Source organism: Elaeis guineensis, chromosome 5 (assembly GCF_000442705.2).
Source record: "Elaeis guineensis isolate ETL-2024a chromosome 5, EG11, whole genome shotgun sequence".
NCBI lineage: Eukaryota > Viridiplantae > Streptophyta > Magnoliopsida > Arecales > Arecaceae > Elaeis > Elaeis guineensis.
This window is the reverse complement of record NC_025997.2, coordinates 12,488,877-12,504,876: the sequence shown is the minus strand read 5'-3', so window position 1 is coordinate 12,504,876 and position 16,000 is coordinate 12,488,877. Positions and strand designations below refer to the sequence as shown.

General features: G+C 37.7%; 3 protein-coding genes across 5 annotated transcripts; 2 read left to right on the top strand and 1 right to left on the bottom strand.

The window, feature by feature from the left end:
• Nucleotides 1–3,293: 3,293 nt before the first annotated feature.
• On the top strand, nt 3,294–4,963 carry LOC140857758 (protein NEN4-like). 2 transcript variants are annotated; one of them, XM_073256957.1, is made up of 6 exons: nt 3,294–3,584; nt 3,669–3,826; nt 4,239–4,285; nt 4,370–4,433; nt 4,528–4,684; nt 4,780–4,963. In XM_073256957.1, the coding sequence occupies exons 1-6, from the start codon at nt 3,326–3,328 to the stop codon at nt 4,845–4,847; spliced, it is 753 nt and encodes a 250-aa protein (XP_073113058.1). In that variant the 5' UTR covers nt 3,294–3,325; the 3' UTR covers nt 4,848–4,963. The 2 variants fall into 2 exon arrangements, with proteins under 2 accessions (XP_073113058.1, XP_073113057.1); XM_073256956.1 differs by having other exon boundaries at nt 4,528–4,698.
• A 501-nt stretch (nt 4,964–5,464) lies between these two features.
• Nucleotides 5,465–8,857, top strand: LOC140858075 (transmembrane emp24 domain-containing protein p24delta9-like). 2 transcript variants are annotated; one of them, XM_073257547.1, is made up of 5 exons: nt 5,497–5,888; nt 5,985–6,194; nt 7,982–8,058; nt 8,141–8,378; nt 8,472–8,857. In XM_073257547.1, the coding sequence occupies exons 1-4, from the start codon at nt 5,631–5,633 to the stop codon at nt 8,283–8,285; spliced, it is 690 nt and encodes a 229-aa protein (XP_073113648.1). In that variant the 5' UTR covers nt 5,497–5,630; the 3' UTR covers nt 8,286–8,378; nt 8,472–8,857. The 2 variants fall into 2 exon arrangements, with proteins under 2 accessions (XP_073113649.1, XP_073113648.1); XM_073257548.1 differs by lacking the exon at nt 8,141–8,378 and having other exon boundaries at nt 5,465–5,888.
• A 582-nt stretch (nt 8,858–9,439) lies between these two features.
• On the bottom strand, nt 9,440–15,551 carry LOC140858074 (probable apyrase 1). Its single transcript, XM_073257546.1, has 9 exons — nt 15,029–15,551; nt 14,172–14,300; nt 14,012–14,068; nt 13,701–13,793; nt 12,624–12,829; nt 12,306–12,394; nt 10,274–10,491; nt 9,979–10,168; nt 9,440–9,889 (listed from the first exon to the last, which is right to left on the bottom strand). Exons 1-9 carry the CDS (start codon nt 15,353–15,355, stop codon nt 9,777–9,779), a joined length of 1,422 nt encoding a protein of 473 aa, XP_073113647.1. The 5' UTR covers nt 15,356–15,551; the 3' UTR covers nt 9,440–9,776.
• Nucleotides 15,552–16,000: the final 449 nt, after the last annotated feature.

The window sequence follows — 16,000 nt, the reverse complement described above, 5'->3', positions numbered from 1 at the left end:
TGATCGTACTTTTGTGGTCAAGCGGCAAAGACAAAGTTTCATGGCTGATAGCTTGCTTGCATCACAATGGGGTTGATAGAGCACAATGGCTTCTTTATATTTTGCTAGATTTATTTCAATTTAAATAATTTATTTATTTTTATTCAAATAATTCATTTTTTTTAACAATTTAATGATAAAAATTATAAAATATACGAAGAGGGAGGATTAAAGCAAATTAGAGTTAAGTGGATGAAGTAGACAAATTGTTAAAATAAAATAAAAGATCAAAATTATAGGACCTGTCACAACAACTTTTAAATATTATTTGTTGTGTTATATATTAATATATAGTTAATAAGCCTTTTAAATACAGATTGTTACTTAGATAACTATTAAAAAGCAGAAATAAGAATGGTATGAGATTTGTAACGTTGTGCACTTAAAGTACTACATGTTTAAATTTGAATCTGAAAGTCAACTTAAAAGCATAACTATCAGATTATATTATTATCTAACATGGACTTAACCATAATGATTCATAACGGTTACAAAATGGTTTCTTTTGTAGTTTTTAAAGATGAAAATTTTTTTTTTGGATACAAAAGTGGAGCTTTGTCTCATTTAAGATCTATTGTAATACATATCCATTGCATCAATATACAAGAATTATTTTTAAAGAGGATGGTATATAGTTGTGACTATCAATTACGGACTCTCCATAGATCACTTGTGTAGCTACTTACTCCCCTAGTTGATTTTCTTTATGGCATACAGGAGTTGCTTGAAATGCAAAATAAGTATGTTTCTAATGTAATATATCTTTGAAGATTTGATTGGTAGCTTCAATCTATATTTATTCGTGAAACAACTACAGTAGAATTTCCTTCAATCCATACTTGAGACTTTCAAACAGCAGCTAGTTTTATAATCAGAGATCAACAAGCTTGACTTGCTATGGGCATGAGGGCATATGTCTTCCTTCATGCTTGTGTCTTTTGCTGAAATGGTTGGTACATGGGCTAAGCTATGCCATATGGTTCTCCAGTTTCAAAAATGAAATCCATGTTAAGTTAGCAAATAAAGACTATTAACTTTCATTCTCATAGGATATAATAGATTCTAAAAGTATGGTTAGAAAATATAATAATTTCAAAGTGATCATTAACTAAGAGGTTTAAACCTAGCAAAAAAATTTGATGCTCTATTTTATAATGTCTTATAAAGTATTTTATTTCAACTTTGTAGAAAATATTTAGATGGCCATTGAATAATAGAAATGTGAATGACTTGAGAGTTTTATTGTTATACATTTAAAGCAATGTTTTAAACTTGAATGGCCACTACAATGATTACTAATGGCTACCTTAACATAACCTTCACTATAATGATTACTAATGGCTACTACAATAGTTAATTTTATACTTTTCAATATTAAATCCATGTTAAGTTAGACAAGTAAAGAACACTAATTCCTATTCTAAAGAGAAATAATGGATTCTAAATGTGTGGTCATAAACATAATAATTTCAAAGTGATCATTATTGAGGAGAATTTTATTATCTAAACCTTGGAAAAAAAATTTCAAAGCTCAATTTTAAAATATTTTATTTTCAACTTTGTATAAAATATTTAGATAACCATTGAATAACTATAATGAGGATGATTTGATAGTTTTATTGCTATACATTTAAAGTGTTATTTCTTAATTTGAAGTCAAGTTAGAAGCATAACTTCATCTAAAGTATGTAGTTTTGAAGTCAATTTAGAAACATAACTATCAAGTTATATTGCTATCTTAACATAGCCTTCATTATAATGATTAATAATGGCCACTTTAATAGTTATTTTTATTTTCAAGGGTTAAATCCATGTTAAGTTAGCATGTAAAAACTATTATTTTGCATTCCAAATGAAAATAATGGATTCCAAATGTATGGTTAGAATATAATTAACCCATTAATTGCTAGTTGGCTCACTATAATCATATGCTGAATTAAATCTCAAAAAATCTGAATCTGAATCCAAACTCCATTTTTCTTATCTAGTTTAAATCAAGATACAACATAGATCTAACTCAAGTACAATCCTTTGACAGGCCTATAAGATCATATAATGCCAATAAATGAAGTAACAATTAATAAACACCAATATTTAGTGATCTTTTTTTTTTTTTGTGGGGGGGATAAAAAGTTTTTAAGATGATAAACTGATAAGAATAGATACTATATTCCCAAAGGAACAAAAAAAAAAAGGAAAAAAAAATAATTCTTTATGAAATATGCACACACGTGTAAGTTATACTCCAGTATTATTCAAATCTAATAAGGATATATGTAGGATTAGTTGAGAATAAGAATCGTCCATCTTATCACTCTCATACAAATCTAATTCAAAATATCGAGTTTTGATCTAAAAAACAGACCTATTAAGCTTTGGGTCGGGTGTGTAGTAATTATAGGGCTCAACGAAAAAATAGACCCAATAAGAATCTAGGACTCAAAATCATAAGTCATATAATATTTAATTGTTGTCTCAATCTAATACAATTTACATGTGCCTTCTTTTTTAAATCATTAGCTCATGTCAATTGATAAATCATTACTATTTTTTTCTCCATCTTCATAGTGCGGTAAAGTTTTTGTTTTACCCCTTTCTCTTATAGATTTGGCATGGGAAAAGCAAGTATTTGGCTCTCTCTCCTCTAATCCCTTCTCAAGCCTACCATTCTTTTGCCTCATCTCATTGCCTAGATAAAGCCCAAATTAGTTTAACAATAAATGTTAGCAATTCATAATGGATTGGAGGTTAGGTAGGGTCTGGAATTTGGATTTGAATTTAGCAATACATGATCTGAATTCAGCTATAGGATATTAACAAATTGACCCATTCACTGGTGCGGTTGAGTTGCAACTAGCATTGCTTTGGGAAGCAAATCCTCTTCAATCAAACAGTAACCTATCCAGCAAGCAACAGCATGGCACCACTTTTTAAAGAAATGCACCCTCCACCTAGCCGCCCATTCTAAAAAGTAAACTGCTACTGAAAGTTGGAATCAACCGTTGCATCTCCTCAACGTCTATGCGATTATTCCTAGTCCATCCTACCTCTATCTCTCTCTCTATGTTTGCTTCGGATATTGGACGACTCATAAACTGACCCAAAGAAGGTAAGGACTCCTTCCTTCCTACCTTCTACTTGAACTGCAAGCCAAACAAACCCATGAAGATTCTCTCCATCCATCCTAACCTTCTCCATCCAACAGTATTAATAATATTCCCATGCCCATGCCCATGCCCAGAGGAAGAAGGAAAAGAGAGAAGAAAGGAAAGGAGTCGGCAGCCAAATGGGTGATCAGATCGTCTTCTTCGACGTGGAGACCACAACGCCGGCCAGAGCTGGGCGAAAGTTCTGGTTGTTGGAGTTTGGAGCCATCCTAGTTTGTCCTCGGAAGCTTGCGGAGGTGGACAGCTACTGCACCCTTATCAGACCGGGGGACTTGTCGATGGTGTCACCGAAAAGATTCAGTGGCATTACCCGAGAGGCTGTTGCCGCCGCTCCGATGTTCGAGGAGGTCGCCGACCGGATCTTCGAGATTTTGAATGGTACGTATATAAATTTTAGCAGAGCCATTGTCACAGGATAGAGAATTATGACTGATCCATTTGGTTGGTGCTGGAATTTGGCAGGGAGAGTGTGGGCTGGACATAATATTCAAAGGTTTGACTGTCCTAGGATCAGGGAAGCCTTTGCGGATATTGGTCGGCCTGCTCCGGAGCCTATCGGAATGATCGATTCTTTAGCTGTCTTAAATCGTGGATTTGGCAAGCGAGCAGGTGATCTCAAGGTGAGGAAAAGAGAATTTTTACCAGCCATCTAATCCTCTTTTCAGAGATTTAGAAGCGTTTTCCCTCAAAATATTTCATGTTTGCAAGATGCTTAATATATTTGAAATCAATTATTTCTAATAATATTCAAACTACCGACATCATTTAGTTTAAACTTGGTTCTCTTAATTTAATTACCAACTTCATATGATAATCTAGCTGCGAGAGTGATTAATAACACTGCAAACCAAATTGTAGAATGACCAGTACATTTTGAATTATTGGCTGCTTTACAAGGAAAATTATTTGGAATAACAAATTTCTCTGTCCATGAAAAAAATTGCTGGTCAGTGCAAGTAATTACGTTGCTCATTATACATTTTGCTGGTTACGAATCACATTTTGAAGAGATTATTCTGAACTTCATGTCAGATGGCAACCTTGGCTTCGTACTTTGGGCTTGGTCAGCAAAAGCACAGGTTATCACCTACCACGAGATGATCTTTTTTACGTATGTTGTGCACTGAAAAACGCTAGAATGCTTACAATTTTCCTACTTGCAGAAGTCTTGATGATGTTCGTATGAATCTAGAGGTCCTCAAGCATTGTGCCACCGTATTGCTCTTGGTACGCAAACTTATTTGATTATTAGCAAATGGGCAAATTAAACTGCAAAAGTTTTCTTGTTCTAACGTGTGTTACCAATTACATGGATTCCCAGGAATCCAGCCTTCCACAAATATTGCCTCACAGAGATACAGGAAGTCTAGAGATGGTAACAAGAAGCAGAGCTAATGGGAGGTCTTGTGGGGAAGAGGCCAGCAGAAAATCTCCTCCCACATCTCTTGGAAACCATAGAGCAGTTCCATACAAAAAGGGTAAGCTTGGAAAGGTAAATCCTTCAAGTCTTCCCTTCCTTTGGATATAATTGAGAAAAAGCTGATCTAAGATAAGCTAATTTTATGATCATAAGGTGATGGAGCGAGCGAAGGATGCGTTGCATGGTGCTCAAAGGACAAGGCCTCTGAACACTTTGCTTAAACATTCACGCTTGCTGTTGAGATGAGAAGCAAATAGGAAGCCTAGAAGAAATTGATCAATTTAGACTACAAGCTGATGGAGGAAAGAGTTCCAACGGACACCCACAAAGATGTTGATTGTGAAATTCTTTTTTCCCATATTCTTTATATAGGAATAAGATATATATTCAACTAAAATTGCTGTATGGATAAGATGACGTGATTTCAGAAAATACAAACACATGAATTCTTTCGAAATAAAACTTATAAATTCTACTATTTGATCACATTTAAGCCATCCAGGAGTTATGCTCATGGCTCATGCACATTTGCATGATTAAGACGGCATAGGCAACGAAACTCGCGCCAAATTGGTTTTTTTTTTTTTTTTGGTGGAAGAAGATCACAAAAAACAACAAACAGAAAAAGAGCCTCTAATATAAGTAAACCCTATTGCATCCCACTGAACAAGAAGGGATAGATCATGGGGCAGGGTAGAATCCGACAGAAAGATTTCTTGTCGTTGCAATCCAGCCAGTGCTTTGTGGATCAGCAGTGCCTTTAGTGGAAGGCTCCTCCGAAGGATCTTCCACCAAAAAAAAAAAACTTCAGGAATCACAAGAAGCTTCTAAACAGATAAAAAAATTCAGACGATTGGACTGCTCATTCACCATTTGAACTATGAGCTCTCTATACGCATTCCTGGTTATCACAGAAACTTCTTCCAGTGCGGTGCCAAACGGGATCACCCACAATAATGCCATCGTAACCGACGGTTGGTGGCGTCACCAACTCTAATAACTCCATGGTCTCCCTGTCCGAGCCTCGTCTCCCGGGTCCAACCCTCGGTCGCGAAGGAGAAATGGACTCGATCCTTCTCCTCTCACTCCTCCTAATACTACTAAATTTCTCTCTCCTCCCTGCGACTCCCCTCGCCTTCGTCTTCCACATCCCCTCCGGCCGCGTCAAATGCCTCACAGAGGACCTCGCCGCCGGCGTCCTCTCCGTCGCGCACTTCCGCGTCGCCGATGACCCGCCCTCCGCCCACAAGATCTCCGCCAGCGTAATCTCTTAGCACTTTCCTTTTACTAATTTTTGTTGATTTCTTTCTGATCGAGAGATGGAGAGGGGATTGGATGGAATTGGGTTTGGGTCGCAGGTGAGTGATCCCAATGGAGAGATCGTCCACAACGCGGAGAGCGTGGAGTCGGGGCAGTTCGCCTTCGAGGCGGGGATCGCGGGGCGGTACACCGCGTGCTTCTGGTCCCCAAAGTTCCAGCTCGACGCCGCCGTCTCGCTGGATTTCGAGTGGAAGACTGGGATCTTCGCCAAGGTCTGGACCTCTGTCGCCAAGAAAGAGAAGATCGATGTACGTATTCCGTCCCAAAATCTCTTTCTTGAGCACAAATTCTTCTGCAGGGATAATAATTATCTGGTTTCTGGCCAAAATTATTTGATTTTTATAAGTGAATTTGTTCGGAAATGATCTTATTCTGTTCTACAGGACTAAATCTGGTTTGCTCTTGATTTATTTGCGTTGTTCAAGGAAGAAAACAGCTGTGAATCTGAAATGCTGTATACGATTTTCCTTGATTTGTAGCTAGGAAAAGAATGGACGTGGATTCCACCTTAAATCTCTCATAGGGACAAATTTGTTTATACTGCAAACAATTATTTAATCTTTGCGTAAAAAGATTTAATTTTTATGTGTGAATTGGCTTGGAAAAGAAGACCTCAGGAAATTTACTCTTCCTTGCTCCGAATTTATACTCTGGATTCATGGGAACTGGAATGCCTAGCAGACGATGATTCATTTCTCAACCAAAGGGATAAGCCATTATGCCAACAGTGAGTGAATTAATATAATGTAAGGAAATGGTTGTGAATTTGTGATGCCATGCACATTCTTTCTCGATTTATAGCGAAGCTTTGTGAGGCTTTGGGTTAAGTTTCAAGTTTGTGATCATAGTCACAATTTGCTTTCTTTTGTGGTGAATTTTTCTAAGCAATTTCTTATGTTGATGATCATACATAAGGCAAAAATGGGAAATAACTAGGAAGAGGAAAAGATCAGAATTTAAGGAAAAGTAGAACAATTCAAAAGGAGTGAAGATATAGTTGCAAAAATCAGACATTTTAGAATAGAGGTGTAATTTTTTGTATTCAAATTTGATTTGTGACTTGGTTCTTTTTGTACCAGGCCACAATTACTCATCTAATAGTGAATAATGTAATGTACTTATGTGCACATATCACCATATAAACTGAGTAGTGCATCACCAAAATCAAAGTGAAGTAAGAATACCACAACCTGTCCTTGTCATTAGGCCATCTGGGTGAACAATCTTGAGAAATAAGCAATAATACTCATGCTAAAGAAATTGGACAGAAGGCATCTATTTATCATAGAAATTTATTGGGTTCTGTTACTCATCTTGTAGAAAAAACGATAGGGAATCTTGCTAGAATGCTATTTATGAGTGGACTTAGAAACAGTATGTGGTCTTTGAAAGCTAAAATAAAGGATATTGTTCGAAGGTACTTGTATGTTCTACTAGATTCTTTATACAAGAGGATGCATGAGTTTTCTTTGTTTTTCGTGGTGCAACATGCTAAAGTCCTATTTTCGTCAGGAGATTTATGATGCTGTACATCAGTCCCACTTCTGGGAAGATATTCAAGATTATGTCCATCTGGTCACAAGCAAGATATTCAAGATATTCAAGATTATGTCCATCGTTAGACTGACTGGACAGTGGCAAATATGTCAAGTCAGTCTAACAGTTCCCATGCTGGTTGCTAGGGGATGATGAGATGTGGTTGTTTTATTTTAGTGTCTAAATTCATTTTCATCATTAGGTAACTCAGTGGTAGGGTACCTTTGGTAGTTAAATTTCAAAATAGTTATTTTGAAATTTATTCTCATGTTCATCAATGTCTCACTGATTGAGGTTGGAACACCTTCTGAATATGTATAATGAAGAAGCAATCATAAGGCTAAACTCAATGGTAATAAGGCTAAAGGCTTGTTATTTTTGATTTATGAGTATGTTGTCTCCAACATTATCTATATTTTATGGTTATCTTGTGGGCAGAGCACCTCGTTCTATAACTTGTGTTAAAAATTCTTAATCCAATTGTTTGCATTGCATCCAGGTGATGGAGCTGGAGTTGAAGAAGTTGGAGTTAGTTATTGACTCGATACATGAAGAGATGATATTTCTGCATCAGAGGTAATTATACCTCTCAATGTTGTGTATGATATTATGTAACTAAGAATAAAGTTACCATCCCGTTGTTCTCATTCGGTTTAAGGGAGGCGGAAACACAGAGATTAAATCAAAGCACAACCTCAGGAATGGGTTGGTTGAGTCTGTTATCCCTTATTGTTTGCTTGGGAGTTGCTGGTCTGCAGCTATGGCATTTGAAGACTTACTTTGAAAGAGCAAAAATTCTGTGACATCATTATGAGGATACATTATAATTTACCATTAAAACATGCTCCTGGCAGTTTTTTCAATGTTCTATTTGCTGGACTTGAACGGCCTACGAGGTAAGGAAGTTCTCCGTTCATTAGGGCCTTGAGAACCATAGTCATTTTTGCACCAACCACAGGTTTTTGATATCTGGTTGCTCTCCATTGCAGGTCTCGGTGCATTGTTCAGGCAATTGGCACGTTCTGATGGGAGTGCATCCGGCAATTAACCTGTTGTTCATGGCCTTGGATTTTGGCCTCAGCTTCTTGGACTTTTTGCGACTTTTTGTTACTTTTTGCGACTTTTTGTTCCCTTGTTTCTCTTTGGTTCATTTTGTAATGTTGTTACTTCTATCTCTGTATTTGGGCGTATCACTTCTTCCTTGCTGGTTTCAGGGGGAGGTTCTGAGTGTGAGTTTTGTTCTCTGTTTTTCAGGCCTGAGCTTTGCCTCAGTTCTGAGTTTCGTACCCTCGTTTGAGTGTGCTGTTGTCTGTGGGAGCTTTTCTTCTCCCGCCTGTATTCATGGCAGCTTAAATAGAACTTTTGTTAATGTTTAGCATAGCATATAGCTTCTACCATAAAACAAGTGTAGCATCTAGCTTTTCAACAGGAAGCTTCGTGAAAAATAAAGGTGAGTATTATATCCATTAGCTCCATTGGATTTCATACCTACTCTTTTTTGGCTTTCAAGGCATTTTAAAGAATAAAGTTTTTTTTAAAAAAAAAACTGTGTCAAGAGGGCACCGTAATTATTCATTTCTGAATTTTCAGGGATGCATCACCTATAAATAAGCAAACATTTAATTGCTAAATGAATGGATGTGATTCAAGCATTTTAAGCAGGAAGTTGTTTTCCGCTCCTATAATCGTTTATCTTCACAAATTTTTCCAAGTGAAAATTATTCGAGCTGGCGAATGACTCGGCTCATGACCCAAAAATCTGGAATCAGGGTTGCTCAAATTCTTGCATATGAACTGCTTGCCTATTTGCCTGCATGTTAGGATCGACCGACGATTATCAAGATTGAACCTTCACTTTCGACTCCCAACGAATGTTTACATTCTCCCTAATAATCTCGCAGAATCATGCCAGGCAAGAATTCAATTGGAATTTGACAGAAAGTTGGCAAAAACCATATATGAACCAATATCAATTTTGATAATTATGTCATTGTAACAACGTTTACAAATAATCATCAAATGTCATTTAAGGGCTGTATAAGAAGAGGAAGAATTCTATCGGCAAAGAATGTGTGTCAAAATGCATCTTTCCCAGTCACAAATGGAAAAACAATCAATTATAATGCAAAATTGCGACAGCCATCTCTCCTTAACTGCAGCATAACCAGAATCCTGTAGCAGCAGGTAGGACAACATTGGCAGAGCTTTCTCATTATTGTTTGCCAGTAAAATCAGAGCCACAGAACCACCAATATCTGAAACCATTGCAAACGCTAATTCTCATATGATTGCCTTTACGCTGATGATGCAACTTCGATGGCACTACCCAGTGGCCATGCTGCCTCAACGAAGGCATCCCCATACTGCACCTGCTTCACTAGTGTGATCTCTTGATGTGGATCCAGGGCTGTCAAAATACAAATATAGGGATCAGAATCATATTTACAAAACTACGAGATTATACGGATGGAAGCAAGTTCATTTTGATTGACATACCAAAGCCATCCACAAGTAAGGTGTACTGGTAAACAAGATCCATGCACAAAAAGGGAAGGTTCTCCACAGAAACGCGAGAATAGGTAACCTTGGCATCATCAACATTCAATTTGCAAGCACGCTTTGCAGCCTTCTCAAAATCTGAAGGTCTAACCTTCGCAACTGGCACCTTCGGATCTATAAAACCGGCCTATACAGAGAATGACACATAATTAGTACCACAAACTGGAAGGTAAGAGCTCAAAAAACAGCATAAATAATGTTTGACTATAAAAAAAAGACTGTAGAGTATCACCTCAGCAGCTCTATCAAAGAAAAAGGATGCCACAAATAGATTTTTCTGCCCATCTCCACCACCACCATTCCATATACCACCAAATGTACACTTCATGTGTGTACATACTGGTTCATCAACTTTGAGAGCTTTAACAGCATCACTTCTGCACTTAGAAAGGCTAGCTCCAGAAGGTGCGGCCGATGCTTTGTATACATCATCCCCATATTTGTATTTCCCTTTTGGAGAGAGGAAATATGAAAAGCTAAAAGTGAGAATCAGAAGGAAGATTCCAAAGATATATCAAACAATAAGAAGACAGCATGAATTTGTTTCCTGTAATCAGAGATTCAGAATAAGCAAAGAAAATGGAATTAAGCGGCATCTTCCAATGTTGTCATCATGACATTCCATTATAGCAGCTTAAAGTACCATATATCTTCATTGGTTTACCATGATTCTAGCAAATTTTAGCCTTTTAGAGTTGAAAAACATTCAAACGGACTTGCATGCAAAAGTGATACTAAGATCTACTGCCAAATTTATTTAACAGATTCTAAAAGAATAAAGTGTTGATCCTTTATCTGTATTGTATATTAATCTTCTAAAGCACAATAGCAATAGAATTGACAATGACGAAAACTTCTTGAATTGTTCTAGATTTTTATTATTGGGCAGATCGTGCTCCAAGTTAATCCCCACAAATGAATAAATCAAAAATTATTCATACATTCATAATGCGTTCTCAAATTTTAGAATATACACATGGATTTATATAATTTATTTAAAAAACCTTAATGAATTAACCATTAATAATCTAATGTTTTCTTGGCGATGATCTTTTAACTACTTGTTGCTGTTCTTATATCACTAACACTTATTTCACATGAATAAATATGTAAATATATTATTAATTTATATTTTTTAAGTATTATATTTTTTGGATTTTTGTTTATTTTAAGTGATTTCCAAACTTCTGGAAAATTTCTGCATTTTTTTCGAATTTGCATATTATATTTTAGCTGTTTCATTTCCAAGTGCCGAACTTGTGACTACATTCTAAAGTTGCATCATCTAAATAGAAATCCGCAAGCAGATTAAGGATCATGACATTACAACATATGAAACTCTCCAGGATTACAGTAAGAAAAGTTCATTGTATTCTGACTGATTACCAAATGTCTGTAAGAAGCCTTTAGGCAAAAACCATATTGCCAATGCAAAAAGGGCCCTAAAGCATCCGTCTTACCAGATTTGTCATTGTTCTAGATTTAAAAAACTAAAAATAAAAATGCATAAGCAGTTAATTTGTCACCTTTTATAATGCTAGCAGAAGAGTTAGAGCAGCAATGGGAGCATTGCTTCTGTTTTTCCAGATACAGTAAGTCAAAAGTACCTCTAGAGATACATAAAAAGTGGTAGCCTTCTAAATTTTTTATAGTGTTCTTATGCAATCAATCCATTGCACATGCTAAAGGTTCACAAACTCTTGTCTGTTTTAGGCGATGTGCTAATTTAAAAGGATGAAGAAAATATAACAAAAGACAGCACACAAAATTTACAGGAGCAACACATATAATTTGAAAATTCCATATTCCTAGGGAAATTTTAACATTCCTGCATTAAATAGTACTTTAGGGCTGCCAACAGGTTGGGTCAGACCAGGGCATGCTTGAACCAATATGACTCAGTTTCATGTTTGGGGCTTGATTTTGGACCCCCAACCCAACCCCCATTGATAGATCGGATTGGGTGGGGTTAGACCCATGGAAAAGATTCTAGACTCAAGGGGTCATTCAAGTTAGGTCAGGGTCAAGTGCGACCCAGGCTCAACCAAAAATATTTCAATTACGGTGCAGACCAGGTCGAGTCCAGTCTACTGTTCAAAACAATTAGCTATTACTTCATAGCTAAAATATAATAATTGATAATTAAATATAGAAACATCAAAAATTTTTAAATAAAATTAAATGTCAACTTAAACATAAATTTCCACTCAAAAAATTTTTTCAATGCAATCAGGAAGGCTTAGGAAGTATAATGGAAGACATACCGTTATAACCATTCAAAATGCAAGTACTGTAATCACCTCCAGCCTTCAAAATCTCTGCTCGAGCAGCCAACAGACCATAATGCAAGTAACTAAAAGGTAAAAAACCCAGTTAAGATTATATTTTAGAACATTAGAAATGTTGGTGACATTTTCCAAGTCATTGACTGTAGAAATGGCTAGAATTTGGATGCCCAAATTCCAAAATCAGATTGATGATCATTAAGTTCTATACCTTTTTAACTTTACAAGAGAAAGTCTTCCCTGAAACAGACATTAGAAAGCAAGAGCTCAGATAGTAGATCAAGGGAATTGTCAAACCTGTGAACATATAGGTAATATTTGGTTCCTTTAAGAAACAGCTGCTTCACATATGTGTCCTCTCCATCTGCAACTTTTGGAGCCTTTGCAGCATCCTCTTCAGAGATAGCATAAGCCATTTGAACAGACCCTCCTCCCAAATCAACCACTCCAACAGTGTCTGAGTGTGTCTTTCCCAATTTTCCTAACAGATAATTTATTGTAACCTACACAAAGGATTTTCTTAGAACAACACTGAATATTTACAAAATCAAAATATTATTTCTCCACGCCCTTATAGGACAATAAAATTATCTCAAAAAGGTTAAACACAAGTATTCAAGTTTTTTCAAAATGAAAAAAGGGATTACAAAGCAAGCCTTAATACAAGAAAAATGCTTATATTTCTTTATTTGAGGAGATTTCATTATTGCGGCTTAACTTTTTGATTTTTCTATAAGAAGGTGCAAATCGAAATACAAGAAAGAAGCACAAGGCTGTCATTGAAGACTCCAGCTATCACATGCTTCAAGATTTGGCTGGTTTATGGAAACAGGATTTCTAAAAGGATGCACAATATAGTGACATCAAGACAAGTAGCATAAAGAAACATGAATTCATTTTTTAGTTGAGATCGGTTTGGTTAAAAGATCACTTGTCCTTTTCCAAAAGGCTCATGTTCTATCCTTGCTACCCCTCCCTCTCTATGCCCCGCCCCACCCCACACCCCCCCCCCCACCCCCCGCCCGGCGGTGCCCGCGCGCCACATAGCAAAAGTATATATTGGCAAAATCTCAGTCAGTGACAGCGAAACAAACAGCCAATTGTAAAATGATACTCAATTCTCTTGCAGAGGTTCCATTATTATTAGGAAGTTGCACATATGAATTGACAACAACAATGTTCAGCAATGATTATGCTAAGATTCACGATGCCTATCATCTAAATCACTCTGCTTCCTTTTATAACTCATGCTTTCAAATAGATGAATAATAGTTTGCTTCAATATTGAGAACAATCACAATATTAAAAAGAACTAAATAGTATTTCCAAACTGAAATGCCAAAGATACAACATAAATAAGTTTGGATAACATACCCACTGAAAAGCACCTTCTTGAGTTCCATCAAGAACAGACACCCAATCTGGCTGGAATTTAAGTGAGCTCTTGCTGTTAAGAAGATCCCTAACCTGTAAAATTGCAGGTTCAGATCAAAGAAAATATTGGGATATTCTGTATGTGCTGTGCTAAAGCAACAGTAAGACTGTTGCTTGCAAGGATAAAGCTGCAATTATGGAATTAGAAACTCATTGAAAGCAATTGAACATAAAAGATGAAACATAAGAATAATTGCTCTTTCCAGCTTTAAAATAAATTTTTTTCCTGATGAATATAGCAACATTATTACCGCTTGCAAAATTTTTTCAGATGTTTCAGCTCCCAAAGCTCTCAGCCCTGCAGTTGCCTGGATAAGCATCAACATATGAATGACCTTTGATGACAACAAGCATGCAACTTTCAAACTACAATCACCATGCGATCCTATTCGCCAAGAAACTATTATTTACCCCAACTCTGATAGGCGTTTTCTCTCGCAATTCAGCAGGAACTACACTTTCAGCCTTTGCCAGAAGAGGAATTAGTGAATTTGCAGCCTCCTGGGGATCTTTAGCAAAGGCACTCAAGCCCGGTTTTTTCTGCACATGAAGGACAAAAATTATGACACCAAATAACAAGCTCTTTGAAAAACTTCCTAACCCACACATTTAAATTGTTTGCTAGAGAGCATGACCCATGAAAAGAGGCATTACAAGTATTTATCTTCTAAGATTTTATTGGGCTGTATTTCTCGCCGAAGTTTGTAATATCCCTATCCTTAAACTTCACAAAGAGGTGTGTGATATAGAGTTTTGGCACCTTTGTTTTCCAAAGAGTTCACTCAGCTATAACAGCTCCAAAATTTGGTTTCCATGATCGTCAATCATCAATTGTCATGCATATAAAACAGACCTTGCTGCTAGAATTGTGATCACTCATGATACCACAAACATTCCATGCAAAACCACACTCCACAGAATGGCGTTTGGTGATACCATGAGTCATCACAAAGAAGATCTGTTTATAATCACATTTTTCTATTAAGTAAACTGACCCTCTCAACTTTCACCAATTTGTTCCTTAAACCAAATTCTGACTTCATTCATAAAATCATTTAAAGAAATTCAGTCACATCTATATATCTCTTCACATGGAGACTAAGTATTCGAGACGCTATTTAACATTTGTAAGGCGTTTGTTAAAAATAAGGAGAAGAAACTCATCGCAGAAGTGATCAAAAGATGATAAATGCCGCACACATTACTCGAATTCTAACCTCAAATGAAGAATTCAACTAGAAGTAGACGCAAACCTACTCGATCGATACCTGTATGAAGAGCTCGATCTCCACCCCGATGTGAAGCAGATCCAAGTTCTCATCGAAGCAGTAGACATGAACCCTACTCCCGGAACTCCCGGCATCGAAGATGACCGCGTAGCTCTTGGATCCCGCGTCCGCCGCAGCGCCGCCGCCGCCACCGGGGACGATCTTGCGGCCGGCGGAGAGGAAGGGGACAGCGGGGGAGCGGGGCAAGAGGAAGAGAACGAAGGAGACGAGGAGGAAGGGGATCGAGACGAGGAGTATGGCCCCACGGTAGCGGTGGATCTTGTCGGCGAGGGCTCCTGCCGGACCGCGGGCGGCCCGCTGCTTCATCTTCGCGTCAGCGTCGCCGTACGTCGTGATCAGATCGGCGGCAGACGGCGTCCGGTACCGGATCTGGCCGTTGTTCGGCGACGGCTTCAAGGGCTGCGGCGTTTCCTGGAGGGGCTCCAGCTTCTAATATAAGAGATGGGATCGCGAGGCGGGGGACGAGATCAGAGCGGCGATCGATGCGACGGGGTAGATCTCGCTCCCGCCTTAGACTCGAACTCTTCGTGCTGGTGCTGCTGCTGCGACGGAGCAAGGGGCTTCGCCGATCGCAACACAGAAAAGAAAGAAGACGAGAAACTTAATAGCCGCACGGAGAGAGCTGTTACTTATGAATTATAGTATTTTATTAAGGAATTTTATGGAGACCACCAAAATTGACCAAAGAAAAAACTAGGTTGCGTGGTTCTGGTGGTGGGGGTGATAGAATGGTATGGGGGTTGAGGAGATTAGAGGGGTTATTTGTTTGCGGTGGAAGGAGGAATTTTGTGATTTTGTTGCTCGGCTGTCAAACTCTGGTTGTCTTTCTCCGTAGTCTATCAGCGTGACCTTTTCCGGAAGTGACGGGCAGGAAGGCGGGAGCGAGGCAGTGGGAAACCGGGGAGATGTGGCAGGGGGATGGGAAGTGGGTGCAGAGGGAGATGGGGTCCA

What these genes read in the sequence shown, in the direction of transcription:
- LOC140858075 (XM_073257547.1), top strand. Translation starts at nt 5,631, where the DNA reads ATGGTCTCCCTGTCCGAGCCTCGTCTCCCGGGTCCAACCCTCGGTCGC. An exon ending in CCAAGAAAGAGAAGATCGAT is followed by an intron (nt 6,195 to 7,981) that starts GTACGTATTCCG and finishes CATTGCATCCAG; the next exon opens with GTGATGGAGCTGGAGTTGAA. An exon ending in ATGATATTTCTGCATCAGAG is followed by an intron (nt 8,059 to 8,140) that starts GTAATTATACCT and finishes ATTCGGTTTAAG; the next exon opens with GGAGGCGGAAACACAGAGAT.
- LOC140858074 (XM_073257546.1), bottom strand. Translation starts at nt 15,355, where the DNA reads ATGAAGCAGCGGGCCGCCCGCGGTCCGGCAGGAGCCCTCGCCGACAAG. An exon ending in AGATCGAGCTCTTCATACAG is followed by an intron (nt 14,301 to 15,028) that starts GTATCGATCGAG and finishes CTTCATGTGCAG; the next exon opens with AAAAAACCGGGCTTGAGTGC. An exon ending in AAACGCCTATCAGAGTTGGG is followed by an intron (nt 14,069 to 14,171) that starts GTAAATAATAGT and finishes ATGCTTATCCAG; the next exon opens with GCAACTGCAGGGCTGAGAGC.
- LOC140857758 (XM_073256956.1), top strand. Translation starts at nt 3,326, where the DNA reads ATGGGTGATCAGATCGTCTTCTTCGACGTGGAGACCACAACGCCGGCC. An exon ending in AGCGAGCAGGTGATCTCAAG is followed by an intron (nt 3,827 to 4,238) that starts GTGAGGAAAAGA and finishes ACTTCATGTCAG; the next exon opens with ATGGCAACCTTGGCTTCGTA. An exon ending in CTTGGTCAGCAAAAGCACAG is followed by an intron (nt 4,286 to 4,369) that starts GTTATCACCTAC and finishes TCCTACTTGCAG; the next exon opens with AAGTCTTGATGATGTTCGTA.